The sequence below is a fragment of the Geospiza fortis genome, unplaced genomic scaffold, assembly GCF_000277835.1.
Source record: "Geospiza fortis unplaced genomic scaffold, GeoFor_1.0 scaffold41, whole genome shotgun sequence".
NCBI classification, from domain to species: Eukaryota; Metazoa; Chordata; class Aves; order Passeriformes; family Thraupidae; genus Geospiza; species Geospiza fortis.
The window spans coordinates 5,041,251-5,062,023 of NW_005054299.1; the positions used below are offsets into that span (position 1 = coordinate 5,041,251).

Below are 20,773 nucleotides of genomic sequence, written 5' to 3' on the forward strand. Positions count from 1 at the left end.
TCAGCACCTGGAAACATGGAAAAGCATGTGTTGCTTTCTAAAATTTTACTATGCAGACTGCAAAAGTATGTAAAATTGCAAGGTTTTATTTCTTCCTTACAAACTGCTATTGCAATTCCCTTATCACACTAAGACTGGATGTTGAAGACAGCACAAAAAGTATCCATAAGAACAACACACAGGTTTTCATTTAAGACTACAACTCTAAGACAAGCCTCATTCACTTCTTTCTATACTTAAAATCACTTAATTGCCATTTCTTATTGAGTTTCTCATTTCTCATTGTCTCTCGAAATTATTATATCACGTATCCCAGAAATATTCTGAAGATCGACTGTAATGTAAATGCAAAAGAAGTTATTCCTTTTACTGTCATAGCACATTTTATGCAATGCTTTTAAAAGAAACAAAATAAAAATAGCTTTCACAGAACAAGTAGTAACTTCCAGTATTAATTAATTCATAGTTTTCAGTAGAGAGCACACAAGGCAGAGAAGGCAAGAAAAACTTATAGAGAAAGAATAAAGTTAGAACATAGAAAAGGCATTTATTAATCAATTCCTTTAAGTAATACTGTGGAAAGTAATTAACTTCCAAGAAAAATCAACATAATTAGAAAATGAAGCACTGAAACAAACCTGGCCTTTCACTGACAGGAAATACTATTACTAAATGTGTAAATTAGGTGAAAAAAGCAGGAAATGTCGTAAGTTTCAGGAAAGGCTGAAGAATGCAGTTTGCTGACAGACTCCTCACCTTTTCCTGCTGTCTTCTTATTACATAGCTCTCTTTCTAATTTCTTAGAGTTTTTTCTTTTGCCCTCATTTGCAATTGTAGTTGACACATTGCCTTCATCCTTTGAGATCGGTTTTCTTTTTCTGTCAAAGAAGGCTTCAGATTTCTTTTCTTTGATTTCATTAAGGCAACTGGGATGGTCATTGTGCATCTTCTTCAAGCTGGAATCTGATAATTTCTCCTTCTGTACTTCAACAAGCTTTGTTTCTAAATCTTGGGGAACATTCATACTGTGCACTTTATCAGAATCTTTAAAATCAGCTCCAGGTGACTGTGGTTTGACTTTTTTATGCTCACGATTCTTAGAATTATCTGATATTGCATATAAACAATTATCTTGCTCCTCAATAGATTGCTCCACTGTAAGTTTTTTACTTTTCAGGTTACTATCCTTCAAGACCTTATCATTTACAAAACACTCATTTCCCCCTAATACTTCCCTTTTAAAAGGTCCTCCTACAGTCTTCAAATCCTGAGGTTCTTCTGTATCACTGAGAGGATTATTATGATCTGTGCCTCTTAAATGGCACTGGTTTTTGTTCAAGACATGGTCAGATACTCCAACTTGACTTGTACCACTTTTTACAAAATCTAACGAATTAGAATTATGAGTCTCTTTATGTTCTGCAGTGCCTCTCTTTGTTTTCATATTAATTTCCTGAGAATGAGTTAATGAGGGTGTGTGTTCCTCTCTGCCTTCCACAGGTTTCTCACTCTGTGTTTTGGATCTCTCATCTTCTGCCCGCAGGCCGTTGATCATGCTGGTTACTTGCTCTGTCACTGAGTCAGCTACAGAGTAGCCAACCTCACCAACAACACTGGCCAGGTCATCCACAGCACTGCTGAGCGTGTCCACCAGGGAAGACATCGAGGGAAGGCTCAGATTTTGCTGAAGGTTTCTAAAAAACGCCATTTGTCCAGCCTATTCAGCAACAGCCCTTAATACTGATAGGTTCTCTCTTTCACAAACTGATCACCTCTGTTTCTTCAATTTCAGAGCTATTTGCCTCTTCTATTTCAAAATTCAATATATTTACCAGGGGAAGTTGCAGCTTTTCTTTTTTCATTCAATAATCATTGCAAACAATAAGAAAAACACTAAATAAATATCTTGAAGCCACAATCAACCAGCAAAACCATAGTCTTTCATCAACTGCAGCATCAACTAGCCATAATAAAATTCATTATTTTCAAAAACAAGACAACTGTGTGAAGTGGATTTTTTTTTATTCTAACCTGTGAAGAAGAAGTTGTGAGACATTTCAATTTTCATCAGTGTCACACTAAAACAGGCTTTTAACATAACACAACACACATCGTAGAGACTTCTTCACCCCAAAATATCTGTTGTCTTTTACATAAGCTAAGATACTTTGGAATATCAAGACTTGTTTTGTAGCAAAAAAGAAAGTTAATATGACAGACAATTTCTGGGGAGAACATTTTTTTTTGCTTCCTAGAAAATTGAAAATAAAAATTCAGCTCCATCTTTTAGAGAGGTAGAGGGGAAGAAGGCCTCTTCGATTTCACATTCTGTTTTCTGGTGCCTGGCTCTTTCTCTCTAGTCAACTAACAAAGCCTGTTCAATTTTCACAGTACAAAAGTAGAAAGAAGCTGTTTTACCAACCCTCAGTATCTTTTTCAAGGTCTAATTTCTTTCATTACACATGATCCTTAAAGACCTTGTTGTACTAAAAAATATTCAATAATGTGTTAGTCAGATGGAAGATATCACTAAAATTATTCTTTAAAATTATTTTCTGTGTGAATAAAAGCAAGACTTTCTCCAAAAGTATGGCAAAGGATTGTAACAGGCTGAGTGAAAATTCAATAATCCCATTCACAAATTTACCTGAAAAGATTTAATTATACAAAATTATGGAATGTTTAAAATAAGTTCAAGAGTATTCTCGGAATGCCAGAGAAGTAGCTCCCCATGAGTAAATGCAAACTCTTTGGTTATATAGCTGTTGAATTTCTGTGGCTTGTGGATACAAGGGTTTGCTCCTTTCAAGTACTGCAGTCGCAGGAAAAGCCAACATTGTTGTGTTGCTACATCCTTGTAAAATGCGCACTCTTATAATTGAGTTTAGTACACTGTATGTCAGATACTTACAAAGTTTATCTTGTGAATTCTTTCTTGTAGTGTATCCTGAATCAAGATCTGGGAAACCACTGACATTTTCAATACACATCTTCTTATTAATATATAGGAAAAGTAGCAGCATGAGAATAATGAACACCCCAACTGCAGACAGGAATCCAATTGCTTCCGGAGATACTAAAAGAAACAGAAAGAAATAACTTTTTAAAAACTTTGTAAAGGTTTTCAAAGTTGTAATATTACCAGAATTGATCATTAATAAATACCTCAAAAGATGCAAACATATATGCCAGATATAATTAAAGCCCCATCATTTAAATCTGAGTTAATGCTTAATCACCTTTTCAAAGAACAGAATGCATGTGGTCCTAATCTGAGAGGGACTAATGCTGTGAGCAAGAGGTTCTGATGGAGGACTGGACAGTCTCTGCAGAAGAATGGGGAGATTATCAGAAGCTGCCAAAACCAATGACTTCTGATGGAACACCTGAGACAGGACCGGAAAGGAGCTAAGAGCTCCCCATCTCCTGGAGGTTTGGCTGCCTCTGCTCAGGGCCAGCTTTGAGACAGTGCTATTGAGGAGGGACTGAGCCTTTGTCCACCTTGGCATGTTCAGCACTTGGCTCCTCTTCCCTCAGGGACCAGCTGGCTCACCCAGCCCTCTGGCAAGCAGGATATTAATGAGCAAAAAACAGAGAGAAAAACCATGTATGGTCACTTGCATATGAACCAAGAAAGAGCTAATAGAAATAGAGATAAACCACACTTAAAACCAGGTAGGGGAAAAAAAGGCCAAAGTAGACTGACATGCCTTAGAGAATATGTAAAATAAAGAATATGTAATTGCTATTAAGCAGATGACTGCAAGGCAGTATTGGGGATCTTTGAAAGGTGTAGCATCTTTGACATCCACCAGTATCTAACAACATCAATTACACCATTTAAGACTAAGATTGTCAAGGAGCAGGTTTTAGAAATATGAAATCTGCAAATGGATGTGGCAAACTGAAGCAATGGGGAAGAGTATTTAAAAGGCAGCTTGTTTATTTGAAAGGAGAGTGGGCAGGGAAAGGGATGCAGAAGAGCAGCAACCCAAGAATCTAGAAATGTGAGAAATAAGTAACAACTTATAAATGCAGTTCAAGACCAAGAGAGGCCAGGTCTTTTGAAAGGAGTGCAGATGCCCACAGACTCTAGTGAAGCTGAGCTGCTTCATTAATAAAGGCTGCCAGGATCTCACAGGGAAGGCCCGTAGGAAACCCAGCAGGCACTCCGCAAGCTCTATATCCAAAAAACTTGAAGCAAAAAGTTAAAATAGTGACAGGATTGCAAATCTATTATGAAGTAGGGTGGGAGGCTAAAGTGAAGGGTTATAAAACTGTAACTTACTGGCATTTGGGTGCAATTTATAGGAAAAATTGTAATAGAACTCTATCTACACGCAATTAACAACCATGTAAAGCATTACAGAGCTGTGATTCCTAGTGATATGTAACAGATTAATTAAACTGTTAACTGATTTATTACTAGTGTACTGATAATTAAGAAACATTACTTCTCAAACCTGCATTCTGAACAGGAACAGTAACACCTAAGAGTGGATTTAATGGCCACAACACACAGACAACACATACTTCAGAGCTGAACACAACTGTATTAATCTGGATGAAAACTGGGATTTCATATATCACTTTTCTTCCTCCTGACTTTGCAAGACTACATTCAGCTTTATAAATCCCATTCTTGAGGGTTGATATTTTTTTATTTAATAGAGATTTATGAAGCTTTATCAGATTTACAAATTCTGTTTGCCAAGATCTTGGCACTTCACTTTAGTACTATAATGTTGCATGGTAACATCTTTCACTATTTAAAAAGGAGTGGAATTAAAGAACACACTCAGCATTCAGAGATGCAATACAAAAGGACAAGATGCAAGAGTCTGAAATAACTACAAGAAGAGTTCCAATTGGAGATGAGGCGGGAAAAATCCAGAATGAGAGGAGTTTATCACTGGAACAGATTGCCTAGATCAGTTATAGAATCCAACTTCAATGTTATCCCTGCTTTGAGCAGGGGACTGAACTGTAAATTACTTTCCCAGCAGCCTTCCAAATGAAATCATTCCCTGATTTGACATATGCCCTTTGTAAATCTGGGCTCATGCATCTATGTAAAAGTACTGACTGAGAAACACATGCAGTTCCACAACCTCCTCAGTTCGTTTTGCAGGATGACAGGGAACATTTGTGTCTGTGGTGCTGCTCTTAAATTATTATACAGGTGTCTTTTAAATCTGACAAAGAAAGAAAGATCCAAGGAAATGTGCCTTCCACCATGAAAAAAAATTGGACAGATTTGCACTTCTGTTTTGAGCTGGACATCCAGACCTATTTAAAACTGGCAATTATTTTTGCTTCACTTCTTATCTCTAACCAGAAGAGATCATGTAACATTTTGCCTAAACCACCCCTGAAAATTTTCCCATGAAAAGGAACTTGCCAACAACTTCAAATGAGACATCCTGCTGCATCAAGAGGGGTAACAAGGTGAGAAAAGTGGATTTTTATTCTGGAACAGAGAAAGTCAGCTAATTTTTTCTTAATTAATATTTTAATTATAATGAACTTTGGCGTGTGTCAGGCATTCATTTATTGTTTTTCAGGTGTCTATTTACCATTTTTCATGGAATCTTCCCACACATGGGAATACTCTGAGTTTTGACAAAAGCCTCAGTTCATATATATTATTTTTTTACCTCAAAGCTTAACAGATGAAATCTCCCCAAGTTCTGCTGGCAGTGGGCATGCTCCCACCCTTCCAAGACTGCATATGGATAACTGAGAATATCTGAGGCTATTGAAACAACAGCCAGTTTCCTCTGAATTATTGATCCTGACCCAAATGAAACCAGGGACTGGGCCCAGAATAGAAAACCTTCATTTTCAGTAAGTTCCAGCTATAACATCTATCAAACACAGAGGCAGTGGCAGAAAAGGCAGCAAGAGGAGACTGCAATTCACAGGGACCAGCAGAAGTGAAAGAGCAGTAGAAGGTGGCACAGGTTAATGATGTTCAGGGAGGAAATCAGCGTGAGATACGAAGAAGGTGTGACACCAACTTGGGGTACATGGAACAAGCCAGAAAGTGAAGAGAAGGCAAAAAAGAAGACAGATCAGAAGGCAGATAAAGATCATGGGACCTTTGAATGAACTATGAGAATGACTGCTTTACTAGTGGAGCAGGCTGTCCTGAGCAACTTTATCCGAATTCAGTGTCCACACTGCTTTGAGCAGGAGATTTAACCAAATTCCAGTCGTGGAATGATTCTCAACAAAGGGCAGTGACAGCCTCCTTTAAATAGGATATATTAACTGTACAGCATTTTCAGGGAAAAACACTATCACATATGTCACATCTGATCTTTTCAAGCTGTAGGTTTAAATTGCATTTTTAAAATTTTTACTTATGTTTATGTAGCTCAGCAATCATCTGCCTTGATCCATCAAAATATGTGTTTAAGGAAGTTAACCACAACCTAAAAGGAACTGAAAGCTGAATACTTTGGGGTTTTTTCCTCCAGTACTTGCTGGACACTAAGTAGTTAAAAAAGGCACTGTCTGAAAGCCTTATAGTTCTCTATGGAAACACAGTATCTGATGACATTTTTCTGGATGAAAAAGAAACATTGGCTGATACCTTACAAAAAGAATGAAACTTTAGCTGCAACAAAACTAATTAATTATTTATGTAATTCAGTGTGAACACAGGACTTGAAAATTATATTTCTGTATCAATTTGCACTCATGTAAAGAGTCTTAGAATACTTGTTCACAGATTAGGTAAATTATCAAGCTGAAATCCTGTAAAGTATTACCATTATAAAGCTGGGGGAAAAAATGTACTTCAATTTTCCACATGAAATGTGCACAGATTCCCATCTATGTATTCAGGTTTTACACATCACATTAATCCTTCAGTTAGTTTCTCACAGCTTAAGTATCAAGCAGGTATATTTTGTAGACAGAAAAAATTTAAAAGTTCTTTTTACATAAAAAATACATTTATGCCACCCAAATTATTTTGATTCAAAACATATTGTAATAAATTCTGAGTTGTCTGGAAATTAACTGCACCATGAAAAGCATTTAAAAACTCTCAGAGGTTCCCATTGGTTTCTTCTACTATCAGACACCAGTAGAAAGGCAATATTTTCTCAGTCATCCTTTAAATTCAAAGGTCCTACTTTTATAAACTTCATCATTATTTTTGGCTCTTAAGAAAAACACCAATGAAATTCTGAATTTATGTCTGAAACTCATTATAATATAAGGCAGTTTTAGAAATACTAAAAGAACAAATATCTTTCTACAAAGCTACCAAGACTAATTGAATTGCTGGCTATGGAAGTGGCATAGAAAATCATAATCATTACAGAAGTATTACCTTAACATCACTTTAACTCCATTTTGTTGTTATCATCACTAGAATCAGAAGTATTAGTACACAGAAACTTACCATCTCTTCATCTTAAATATCAAATTAGCACCTCTTCGTCAAATAATAACTTCTTTGTTATGACATAATGTTTCATTTCAAAAAGTTGTTTCAAACTCTTCAGAAAATGACATGTCAAATATATACCATCAAAACAACAAAATTCCTCAGGCATTTTAAAAAGATGAAATGTTTTTAATATTAAATTTAAAAGTATTTAATATTTTAGTATGTACCTAGCCCCAAACTTTATTTAATTTGAAGTCAACTATTTTTGGATCTTTCACACTCTACATCATACCACTCATTAGCTAGTAATGTACAAAGCCACACAGTTATCTTAGTGATGTTTCAATTATTCATGTATAAATGCAATACTATCTCTTCTGTATACAAATAAAGTAACTAGGGGATATGACCTGAAAAATGCCAATTACCTTTAGGATCCTAGCACAAAAAACATTTGAAGTGTAATATGTAATCTTGTTTTTATTTATAACTTGGGGTTTGGGTTTTTTGTTTTTGGTTTTTTTTGTTTTTTTTTTACAACTTGATTTAAGATACTTTAGCCCTTTAAATTATTTTAAATATACATGACTGTTGTTTTGTATTTAGTCCTGAAGAAGAATTATTTACTGGTATTAATTTTTTACATCATTACATCATAATAATCCATTAAAATAACATCTGCTGTCCAGCTCAAAATATTTTCATCCAAAATTCACTATTACTTGTCACTTCTTTCCAACTTTGCCACTAGCACAAGAAATTAACATATTTTTAGAAAGCTGAGCAGGTTACTGAACAAAACAACAAGATTTGTGCCTTGATTGCCTTTTCTCCATGCTTGAATTATTCATCTCCAAACAGACATGGCATAACAGAAAAAAACAAATCCCTCTACACCTGAGTCTGCTCACAAGTGAAATACTTTGGTCTGATTACTCAACAGGAGTAGGGACTGTATTTTCATACGTGTCAATTTACATGTACATTTCTTTTACTAATTACATAGGGTTGTCTCTTCTTTAAAAGCAAGTAACTGAACTTGAAGGCTACCTAAGACTTCATGGTCTTTCTAAACAGCTTTTCTTTAACAATGGAAACTCAATACACAACATTTCACAGCAATTTGTGAATTTGTACATAATTACTATCTTTCTGTTTGCTGCAGTAATTGAAGAAGCAACAAGTGAATAGAACCTTTTAAACAAAATGCTACACCTACGGGGCTTTATCCACTGTTGAATTAGAATTCTGACTAAAAACGTTAAATTCTTGACTTCATTCTTGACTGTTTCAAAAACATGAACTATATATGGCAGTATCACTATTAGAATACTTTCCCATATAAAAAACAAAAGCAACTGTATCACAAAAATTGACTAGCTGATATTACTGCTAAAAAGCAATGATAGATAATGAACTCTAAACATTTTATTCAACAAGTCAAAAGACAAAATTACAAACATATATCCTATGATTCCTGTTCTATTCTTTCTTCTATCTCCCATATAAAGCACTGGATTATGTAATTCCCTTCTAAAAATTTACCTATTCTTCTATATTTTACCAAAAAAAAAATCAGGACGTCTTTTAGCTCAACTTAAAACACACAATTACATCTCATATATCAATGCTTTTGAATTTTTAGTTACATTTAGGTAACATTAAAACTGAAGCTTTTCAGTATAAAGATGCTGCCCCCTCCAATTCAAAACTGCATTTTGCCTTTCCTGATGCAGCACAGACTTCTTACCTTGGCCCACTACTGATAACTACACCTCTCAGCATGCTATGCTAAATACATTTTATTCTGCCATTCTTCTGATGTTCCTTCCTCCAGGTTTGTTGCTCCTGCATCTCACACCTTGTTGGACAGCAACTTTACATGCTCTCCAGTACAAATTACAAGCCCTGCAACATGAGCTACCTGTACTTCAACACTTCAAGTATCAACATCCAGGACACAACCCTGAGCAACAGCAATTTCAAATGAGCACAAAGTTGAAACAACAACTCAATTCAATTTCAAGAGTGCCACATTTCCTAAATAAGAAAATTATAAACAATTCTAGCAACATGAACCTCTCAGAAGTTCTTTAAGACTGACAGAATGAGACAAGGATGAAAGTGGTTCTATTTGGAATAACAATGCCCTTTAAATGGACCTTTCAAAGAAATACTGAGGAACACACAAAATTTATATTATCTGAAGTAATGCATGATGCCACTTTTGGGTTAATTTCAAAAAGATGCCACATTAAGCAAAAATTATATGTGTTTGTTTACACAAAAAGTCTACTAGAATTAGTGTATCATGAAAGCAACACTGGTCTAACTCCACTGTTACTCCTATTCCAGTGAAAATTGATCAGAAATAATAACAATGTATTTAACATTCTGTTTCTGTCGCTTAACTCTGGCTGTGGGATATTATGCACTGCTACAGAAACAAAGCAGGACTTCTTTTTCCCTTTGTTTCCTTAACATCTAATTACAAGGACTAACATGAAAAACACATTTTAACATCTAGATTCCAGGAATTCTTATACACAGGAAGAAATTCTAGAATGTATTTTAATTAACAAATTCAGTTCATTTGATTTTATTACAATCAATTAAATTACTTGACTAAATAATTACATCAAATAGAGTTCATTTACTTCACAAAATATTATTCTAGAACCATAGAATACCCTGAGTTGGAAGGGACCCACAAGGATCAAAGTCCAATCTTCAGCCCCAAACACACCATCCCAAAGGAGTGCATTGTCCAAATGCTCCTTGAGCTCTGCCAGGCTTGGTGCTGACCTGGGGAACCTAAGCCAGTGTCCAACCATCCTCTGGGGGAAGAACCTTGTCCTGATATCCCACCTAAACCTCCCCTGACACAGCTTCAGGCCATTTCCCTCGGGTCCTGTCACTGGGCACCACAGAGCACAGATCAGTGTCTGTCCCTCCTCTTCCCCTCACAAGAAGTTGTAACTGCAGTGAGATCTCCTCTCAGTCTCCTCCAGGCTGAACAGACCAAATGACCTCAGCCATTTCTAACTCACATTTTATGATAAAACCAGCTTGGTTCATTACATTAACTAATCACATCCATAACTGCACAAAACTGCTTGTGGCAGCTCTACTACTGCCTCCACAGATTGTCTTTTCTGAGATTCTTTCCCCTTTCTTTAAAAATACCATGCTGAAACTGTCTTTTGCTGATAAATTTAATTACAGGAAAAAGAGGACCCTTGGCTCCAAAATACCACTGATCTAAGAAAGAATTTAGGAGTAACTGAAGCCATACTCTGAGATGGAGATTTAAACTTTTGACAGAAATCTTTTAATTCCTAAATCCTTATGTGCTGGAAAAGTTGTCAGCCTGCCATCCCTGCTGATTTAGTAGTCCCTCAATGCCTTTTCTCTCTTACATGGAACTCATCTCTGATTAAATAGTATCTCACAACAGAAATCTCTGAAAAGAAACAGCAAAGGAAGCATCACATTTGCCACATGGAATAGACACTGATCATGGAATCATCTTGATTACCTCCAAATCCCAATAATCTGTTGCAATTACATAGCATATTACATGACTATTATCCACGCAGTGGGTAAGAGAACAGCAGTGATTATCATTTTTGATGGTATTCTCAAATAATCCTCCCAAAGCAAAAGTATTAAAGACCCACAGGGGTCTAGAGAGTTGCAGTTAAAAAGTTCATACCCATCACAAAGTAGCTCTCAACTACAGGGAAAGAAAAATAATCTATGTAATAAAAATATTTTAAAACCTCATTTTTCCCTATCAGACACTACAATTAACAACAAAGCATGAGACAATCCATGTAATCCAACAGTAATTAACCAGGATATACAGCAAAGTACTGCATGGTAAAAATGATTATATGAATATGAGAACTTGAGTGAAGAAATGCCAGGGTTTGGATATAGCAAACTTCTTACACACAAAACTTGCCATGAAAGAAAAGATGTTGCCATAGCTGGAATTAAGTGACCCCAGTAGCTGCCACTTTCCAGAAGACTCCAAACACAGGAGAACACACAAAATAATATTCTGCTTCCTGTAAGGGCATCGGGAAGCTCAAAGAAAAGTATTTACTCTGTATTGAATTTTCTCTAATCCAAAACATATACATACGGATAACTTTTCCAACAGAGTGCAAATTCAGAATATATATTCTGGTGGTGTTAATTTTAATATTATTACCTTTTTTAACATGTAGCAATATGTCTAAATATCTCCCAGGTGTATGAGGTTTAGTATCCATGGGATAAAAATTTTTTTCAAGCCTTTAAAAAAAAGTATTAATTACTACTTTCTTCATATATTATAGAAGTAGCTTTAATTTTTAATAGTTTCTAAATGAAGAGTTTTTTATTCCTCTTTGTAAAAAGAGAAAGTGCACTTTATTTGGTACCATCCAAATCTGAACCTCTAAATGAATATAGAAACAACATATATTTGCATTTTACATTAATATGACGATATCTAATATAAAGAAATTTACTACCATCTGTGACATCACCCTTCTCTTGATGAAGAACAAGTACTTCTACCAACTAGATGACAGCAGCCAGAAAGGGGAAAATTATTTTAATTACTTAGTGCAGATTATCACTAATAGTGTAAGATAACTTGAGTATCAGATGCAGTTGACTTTCAACTTAATAATAATTCTACTCTAAAATGAAACTAATGAATAAATGCTACTTTTTGCTATTTGGAATAAGTGCAGTTGGCAGCTTAACATTCAGACACATGCAAATGGTGAGGATAGTTGACCGGAACATTAAAGAGGAATAGTTCTACTTAAAACATACTTCTGACAAAGCAAAAATTCACACCTTCTTATCTTTTCAAAATTATTATTACAAGTGACATTTTTCATTGTCAGACAAAGACATTGTCTTTTTGCAACTTCTCTTTTGCATATTAAAGAGAGCACTTCTGTTCCATTCTTAGTCACAAAGTCAGTTTGCTGAATAATTTCCTTTGTTTGCAAGATTGCCACAACAATAGAAAGGAAAGAACATCTTGCAAAAGAAAAAAGGGCTTAAAATAATTTTTAAACTTCTGTGCAACTCAGCCCTTACTTGGATACTCCATCTACATTTCCATGAATTAAATACAAAATACACTGCTGAGTTAGAAATATCACTTTGCACTACTTCAAAAATAAACAAGTGAAAAATGTTGGGTGAAAGAAACCTAAAAATAATATGGCCATATATATTTTCTCATTTAATGTCACTTCCGTGTCACACAATGAATACGTAGCAGAATATATTAAAGAGGAGTTTCTTCAGTTATAGCTCAATATCGTAAACAGTCATCACAAATCTGTCTTGTTTGTACAAAGAGAACCTTAAACAGCCTTAATTAAAACATTACTAAATCTAACAACAGCTAATTCCAAGTTAGACTTGCATCTGCGCTATACAGCTAAAAAAGATATATTGTTCTCAAGTCTAATCTCAAGTTCCCTGAATTCTTTTATTTCCATAGCAAATAACCAAAGGAACAACTTACACAATATTATATCCTGACTCTCTCAAAAACAGCTGGATACTATGAAGATATCCAGCAAAAAGACAAACTGTTAACTGAGTCATTTCAGAGAAACTCTATCACCTTCCACTGTCAAAAACTAAGCAGGACTCCTCTTTTCACAGCCAAGTCTTCAATTTGTATTGTCAGACACTAAATAAATGTGTGAACACAAACTTGCACTAAATAATAGAAGTAAATAAGATGCTAATTTATAATAAAAGCAAGAATTTATTTTTCCTTTTTTGCAATTTCCAGATTTCAAAATTGTGTAAATATAAAGCCACACAAACACTTCAACTACTTGACTATGTTAAACATAGGAGACACATATTGCAGTGATTCTCTAGCAGCTGACCATCTTTAAAGTTCTTTTTACAAGCTGGGAAGTGACTTGTTCAGTATTTTGTAGCTATTAGATGTTACATAACAGCCACAAAATAACTCCCATTCTCAGGACACACACTCCCTATATTTATGCATTTAGAGGAAGCCTCTTTAAAAATACATAAGAATTAGTTTTTAAGGCTTTCCAGAAAAGCCTATTAGTCTCCTTACTCCTGATCAGCTCTTCGCAGATTCTTCTCAAAAATGTATGAACTTGCTAAAAGGAAACCAAGTTAAAAAACCCTATAAAAGTACTGCAATCCTTCTTGTGCAGCCTAGAAGGAAACCCAGCACAGTCTCTCTTGGGCAACTACAAAACTATAGCAACATTAATGTGGCACAGGAGGAGGCCTGTGCCAGACAATGGCTACATCTTTGGGTAGCAAACCAAAGTCCTGTATCACCATACTGGGATCATATTTACACTACAACTGCCATAATCTCAGATATTCAATGAATATTATAACTGGTACTTGCAAACCTCTGAGTCTATCATTTAAAATTATATAATCTGAGAAATACAAAACCTAAAAACCAGCAAAATTGAGGTTTCAAGATATTTCATTTTTACAGCTTAATAATCTTAGAGCAGACATTTCCTTTTTAAGGCTAAGGTTTTGCTTTTAAGCTATGCTTTCAACTACAGCTAAGAAGTTTTCATTATGTTATTTGAGCTAAATGGTGTAGTAGCAACTTTGAAGACCTTTCTGGTCCCTTTCCACATTTCATCACCTGATACTCCAAGGTTCTATTTTCCTAGCAAAAAATGAAAGGGCAGGCAAGAAAAATACAATTTAGGAATGCATTACTTCACTGACTAGAAAGAAAAATTAACCACCAGCCATAGGTGTTCTTCAAGTCATATAATCCCCATATAAATTGTAATTACATTCCATCACTTGAAACCGGAAAGTTTTCCCATGCATTATTCATAGAAGACACATGCTTGCTTGCATGCTTACTTTCCCCTTTTCCCTATTCAATGCAGAAAAAAAAAGATGGAACATCATTATTTATCCTATTAGTTGCTTCTCAACAGCCATGTACATGGAAGTGCTGTAAGAAAGATGGACAGACAAGCAAAGCACAAATGTACACTGCAAAACTCCAGCTCCTTAATGCAGGCTATTTACTACTAATGTTTCTTTCACAGGTTCCACACAGGCATTCCAACTCCAGTCACAGAGCAGTCACAGTTACCCACCATCTCCTGGCAGAAAACATGACAGGCTTTCAGGTAAATAGCAAATGGAGAACCATTTTGTCAAACACCACCAGCTCTCAAAGCCTCACAGACAGCAGTCGATGAAAATGAGGGAGTGGATGACTGCCAGGAGTGCTGGAATGTACTCTCCTGGTGCCACAGTCACACAGACACCAGAGAAAAAGGAGAAGGGCACACTGCAACCTTACCCAGCACCAGACAAGACTGCAGGGAATTACCCATGTGTCAGTGTGAACACTTAATCTGCCCATTCAACTTCTACTGTGAGCTCACAGACCAAAAAACAGCTTAGCTTTCAGGGCACAGCCAAGAGATGGGAAACTCCATCCTGTATAAGCTTGACATGAGCAATCAGTGACATTAAGGACAAAGCTGGAAGGTCTGATTTGACCAGCCCGAGACTGCTGGCAGCCAGGAACTCTCAGCTTGGAAATGCCTTCCTATTCTGAGGATGTCAGTAGAGATCTTGAGTCTGCAATCTCATCCTGGCAAGCAAGCAGGGCTCGACAACTTGCAAATAAAGTATTCCTTAGGAGCCTTGATCAAAAGCATCTTGATCGTGCATCAGAAGATGTAACGTCTTAGACAAAGTAAGCAAAAGCCCACGTGACTGGAAGAGTTGCAGTACAATGGCAATCTCCTCCTGCTTTAAAGGCACACTTCCAGTAGGGAGTGAAGACAGACAGGAATGCACCAAATCCATGCATCACAAGGAGAAATTTGTCAGTAACACAGGGACACACAACGTTAGAACGTACATGGAAACTCATATGACCTAAAAAGGAACCCAACATAATGCAAGTATAAATGGCACTAAAAGGATATTTCTCTTTTAATCACACTTATCCCTAGGCTAATTTATAACCACCAATGCTAAAACACAAGTTCTATGCTATTTTTATTTAATTTATTGTATCAATGGCTAACAGAGCTTAGAATTCAATGCTCAAATGTAACACAGAATCTTAAAATAACAAACAACACATCTTTCAATTTAACTTCCCAGCAATTAACATTAAAACATACAGCACTGTCTCCAAGAACACAGTAAATTTGTTTCTCTTAAAATCAGTACAGCATCCTAAAATAAATAAGGATTAGCAAGATTAACAGCTCTTGAAAGTTCATCAGAAGGCTTTCTGAAATTCCAATGAGTTTCCCAATTCAGAAAGATAAACAGCAGCTATTAGAGAAGGAATACAGAGCACTGTGTGTACCACCTTATCTGTCAATGGAAAAAGAGAGACAGCAATAAAAAGAAAAAAATGACCACGACCTCCCCTCCAAAATGAGAAAGAATTTTATAAAAGCAAGATCTAAATGATTCACAGTTTAGAGAAGCAGAGAAATGTTCTTAATTACGGTACTGTAACACATACACACTCAAAAATTCTTTCAAAAGATATTTGGAAAAGATTAATTGTGACCATAAAGCTATTCTGACCTTAACTGGCAGACTTAATTCTGAGGTTAGGCATTGTTAAATAAATGTTTCAATAAACCCAAACAATTTTACCAAAATGTCTCAGTGAATGTAATGGAAATGAAGAGGACAAACAAAATTTCTTCCCACAGAGTATGATGTGGTTTGACAATACTATAGAGGCAGTCTAAGACTAAGTTGTTGTCAAAAGAGTCTTGCAACTTTACTCCTCTCCCACCACGTTTTCTTACTCCTTCCTTTTGAAAGCACTGAGACTCTTTTGACCTAACCCAGACTCAATTCAAGGAACTCATCCTTGAAGAAACCTCTTTTTTTTGGATTAGCTTTCAGATGAGAAGACGGAAATTCAACAGCAATGCTGCAGGAGGGAGCATAGGGCTGCCAAAAGGGACAGAAAAGAGAAGTGGATCTGGCCTTTACATCAGCTGAGCTGTTCTGTGGAGCTCCAACTTCAGTCACTGTAGCTCAGCTTTGAGCTGTAAGAGCCCTCCCTGGAGCACAGCTCTGCTCTGAGCTCTGTCAGCTGCTGGTCTCACTATTGCTGCAGCTGATAGCAAAGAAGTTTGAGTCATTAGGATCTCACCTGAAATCAGAGGCAAAGATTGCCAGTTCATTACATCAGTTTTTTAAAACATCCTCACAATTTTCCATTAATAATGAAAATCATATGATCATACAAATATCCAGATAAAGCAAAGATCAAAGTTTTCATGGTTATCCATCACAGCTTAATAACATTAACAAATTCCATGTAACTCAGTGAATTTTGGAAAAGCACATTTTTCCCTCTTGTGAAAAATCAAATTTTATTTTATAATTTCACTAATTTCCCTATTGACATTGTCAGCATCAAAAGATTCTGCAATACAAAAATGCAGCACTAAGATCCACATAAAGTCAGAGCAGCAGATTTCTCACCAGGAATATTCACAAGCTAAGGAGTTCACTTTCACAAATCATTGCTTACCTTTTCTGATGCAGATCAGTTCATGTACACCACAAGTTCGTTCTCCACCTGTGTGGAAATGCACCATTAGAAAACAGTAACAAATAAAATGTATTTCATTTCTTTATAAGGCTTATAAACAGTGAAAAAGAAAGTTCCAAAATTCTGTCAATTAATAAAAATGCAGAGGATTGGCTTAACAAATTTTCAAATTATACATTAAATCCTTTGGAAAAAAACAATAAATGTATATTTGGCTTAATACTGCTAATGGTGGTACAGTTTGAAGAGCTTTACACTGAATTTATACAGATAAAATTATAAAAGCAAGTTCCTTAACTGAAGCCACACTAATATTTTCCAAGTATAGACATAATTTCCTCTTTGGAGAAAACTATCCTACAGAAGAATTGTGAAAATATAATAATTGTGAAAATATAAAAAAATCCAATATAATAGAATGCCAAAAAACCATAATGATTATCTTCCACAGTAATTAAAAAAAAACCAAACAAAAAATCCCCGAAAATCCGCCCTATTAACAAATACTTGGTTTACCCAGAATTTCTCCTTTAGATATTTTTAAATTAAAAAACAGCTGTATAGACCTTGAGATATTTATTCAACAACAATAAAATTGTTGCTAGAAATACTATACTTTTTTTTAACCTTTTAATAGAGACCACTTTAATTGGAATTACAGCTTGTAAACAAAACTCTTAACTGGTAACACTAGCAGATGGTATTATAAAGCTTTAAGAAAATACCTGTATTTCTACTTAAATTTACACTTTAAAGAAATTACTGTAGGAAATCCATATATTGGAGTGAGAAAAGGAATCAAATAAATAGAATAAAATGTAACTCTTCTAATATAAAATTAAATGTCTGTGAAAGTAAAAAGAATCCTCATTTTATGTCAACACACTCAGAAATATGAAATACAAGCTTCAAATATACTCTTGAATGGGAAGTTAAGTATCAGTGAGTCTGAGGATCCCAGGAGTTTTGTAGAGTCATCACCCTTACAAAATCCCATTGTGATAGCAATATAATTCCCTCTTTTCAGTGCATTCTAGAAGCTAGGCAACATCATTTTCATTCAGAAAGGATTTTGACAGGAAAACATAAAAAAAACTAAATTAAAAATATAATCCGCTTTTATAATAATAAGGCATTAGAAAACACGCAAACAAAACCCAAAACCAGACAGAGGGAGGAGATTACAATCTTCTTTAAAGTCATTGCAATCATCTTTAGGGGACAAAAGATAAAGCAGAAGAGTGACTGAAAGTCTTCTCCCTAGAATTTTTGCCCTGTTAGTTTTAAATTCGGCAGTGAAGAAAAAAATAAAAATTATGGCAAAAAATAAAATTATTTTTCATTACACAGATACCAGACAGTTAAAAATAAGGATTCACCTAAAACTCACTGAGGGAAGAGAGCAGCAATAGATTTTAATTATATTCACTGCTCTCAGTGAAATCAACCAGCTTGAAATTGTATCACAAAATACTAATTCTAGATTTGGATTTCGCATTGCTACCTATTGTTTTATAAAGCAAGAGGTCCTTACTGAAACATTCAACTTCTAATGTAAGATGGTGTTCCACCAAATGAAGCCTTTACATTAATCACCATGCTTTTTATTGACCAAAATGTTAGAAAATGAATTCATACCATTTAACAGGCATACAGTCAGGATTTTATTCCTTTTCATTTTCCTAGAAAATGCTAGAATGTTATTTCTTTTTTTAATAGGTGATTCATTTACTACTTTTTTTTTAAACTGCTTTTGGATGGAAATCAACCATTAAATAAAAATACATCAAATTATATAAAAGTCAAAGAAGTATCTTTTATACTTTAAATTAACGTATTAAATATGTGAAATTTTATCCTCAATTGACTTGGACTGTTTCTTCTTTTTCCCTGTGGTACTCAGAAATGTGGACCTAATACATAATTCACACCTTGCTTTTATTCATGGATTAACAAATAAACCCAAGTTTTTCTATCTTTACAACTCCCAAGAATTCTCTCAGCTTTTCATAAACTAGTTACTGAAAAAACCAAACTGAAAATATGGAAACATTTTGCATGACAGCAAGATGCCAACCATTAATTTAGCATTTCAGTCTGAAAATAGCGGGTTTGTTTGGGTTAGCCCACAAATCCCAAAGGTTCAGTGGCATGACACACTTAAATTTTATTCTTTAAATATTATTTTTAGGTAATTTATCATCGTATAGTATTAGTTCACCATAATGTTTTGTTAATTAAAATTTATGCTTGATTTAGACACAAATTATTATTAGTTCAATTCCATCTTGACTAGGAACATAATCTCCTATTTAAGACTTTAAGGTTTTGAGTGAGCTTGCATATAAAACTACATAATACTCTGTTCAAAATGTAATCTGAGAAGAGAAACAAACCCACTTGGGTACACAGAGCTTTTCATAATGTCAGACAATGGAAGTAAAATGAAAAATAATGAAAGATCAAATAATTTTAGAACTCCACATTCAACAAAACATTTTCATTTTCTTGAGCAAGAAAAATTACCTAGCGGTCCTAAAAATCTAAATCATTCAAACATTTAACACAAAAAGAGTGGCCAGATGTTTTCCAGAGGCAGCTCATGAAGTATAATTTTCTCAATTGAAGACAAAGGTTTTGTTTACCAAGTCTCTATTTGCTAAAATTACTATGGCAGCAACAAGACGGAAATATGTACATCAAAGAAGAACACTGAATTTTGTATTAACTCAAAATTTTATGTCTTTCTAAACTAGCACAATTCAAGATTCAAAGGTCTGCTATGCTCAGAGTTCGGCTGGAACTTCACCACTAGATGCTGATAATAATGGTCAAGAAAATTTAGCACAGGCATTACCATAGAGTGCTGTAGGTTGGGAATGAATGACATCTGGTGTTCTCAAAGACTTTAGACCAGGACCAGCATTACAGAAAGTTCCTCTGAGCCTCAACCAGCCGTGTTCTGCAATGACCACAATTCCAGGACCTCAGGGGTACCAGTGCTTCTCAGGGGGAAGGTGTCACCCCTGTCACTGCAAGCACTTCTCCCTAGCAGCCAGCCAGGACTGCCCTTGATGCAGCTCACCCCCACTGCCCACATGCTTTTGCTGGGCAGTGTAAGAACCCATGTCCATCTCCCAGACCCCCTTGCACAATGAAAGGCTGCAAGAGTGCCCGTCAGATCTCCCCAGGCTACACAAATGTATTTCCTAAGCCTCTCCTCATGTGCCAGGTACTCTGAGTCCCCTCCCAGCTCAGTGGCACTCTGCTGAGGTCTCCCAGTTTGTCAGCCTCTCATGCTGGATTAACACAGCTGGATCCAGGCCACAGACACGTGGCTGGTCCATGTACAGCTCACTGCTCACCGGGATCCTCAGGTCTCTTTGCTCAGAGGTGCTCCCAGCCAGCCTGCCTGCAGCTGCTAGTGCAGGGCTTGGACTTCACCTGTCCTTGTGGAAGCTTCTGAGGATCCTTCAGCCCACTCTGAGCTTGCTGAGCGCTTGCCAGCCCTGCCCTCCAGCTTATTGACTACTCCTTCCGTGGTGTCATCCATAAACTCAGCCAGGGTACATTCCGTCCCACCAACAAACACGGTGCACAGTCCCAGTTCCAGCACCAAAACTGTGATGCCACTTAGGCTGCTGCATATAAAATTCATTATTCTTCAGAAAAAAAATCCATGTTGGTAGCTGCAGCAGAACATTACACTGTATCACAAAAGCCTTTTGTCAGCAGGTGTAATTTTTCGGATACACTTTTTACAT

The 20,773-nt window shown here is 35.7% G+C and overlaps 1 protein-coding gene across 5 annotated transcripts in view; it reads right to left on the reverse strand.

The window, feature by feature from the left end:
- The window catches only part of SYT14 (synaptotagmin 14), a 76,206-nt gene extending 59,175 nt beyond the window's left edge, over positions 1-17,031 (reverse strand). For 2 of the 5 annotated variants that reach the window (XM_005416177.2, XM_005416176.2), the window contains exons 1-2: positions 16,989-17,031; positions 2,912-3,076 (exon numbers count right to left, since the gene is read on the reverse strand). In XM_005416177.2, the coding sequence (XP_005416234.1) occupies positions 2,912-3,023 (112 nt within the window). In that variant the 5' untranslated portion in view covers positions 3,024-3,076; positions 16,989-17,031. Of the gene's footprint in view, positions 1-756; positions 1,976-2,911; positions 3,077-16,988 lie in introns of those variants that run through there. The other 3 variants (XM_031059980.1, XM_031059979.1, XM_031059999.1) reach the window with 2 other exon arrangements.
- Between the last annotated feature and the right edge of the window lie 3,742 nt (positions 17,032-20,773).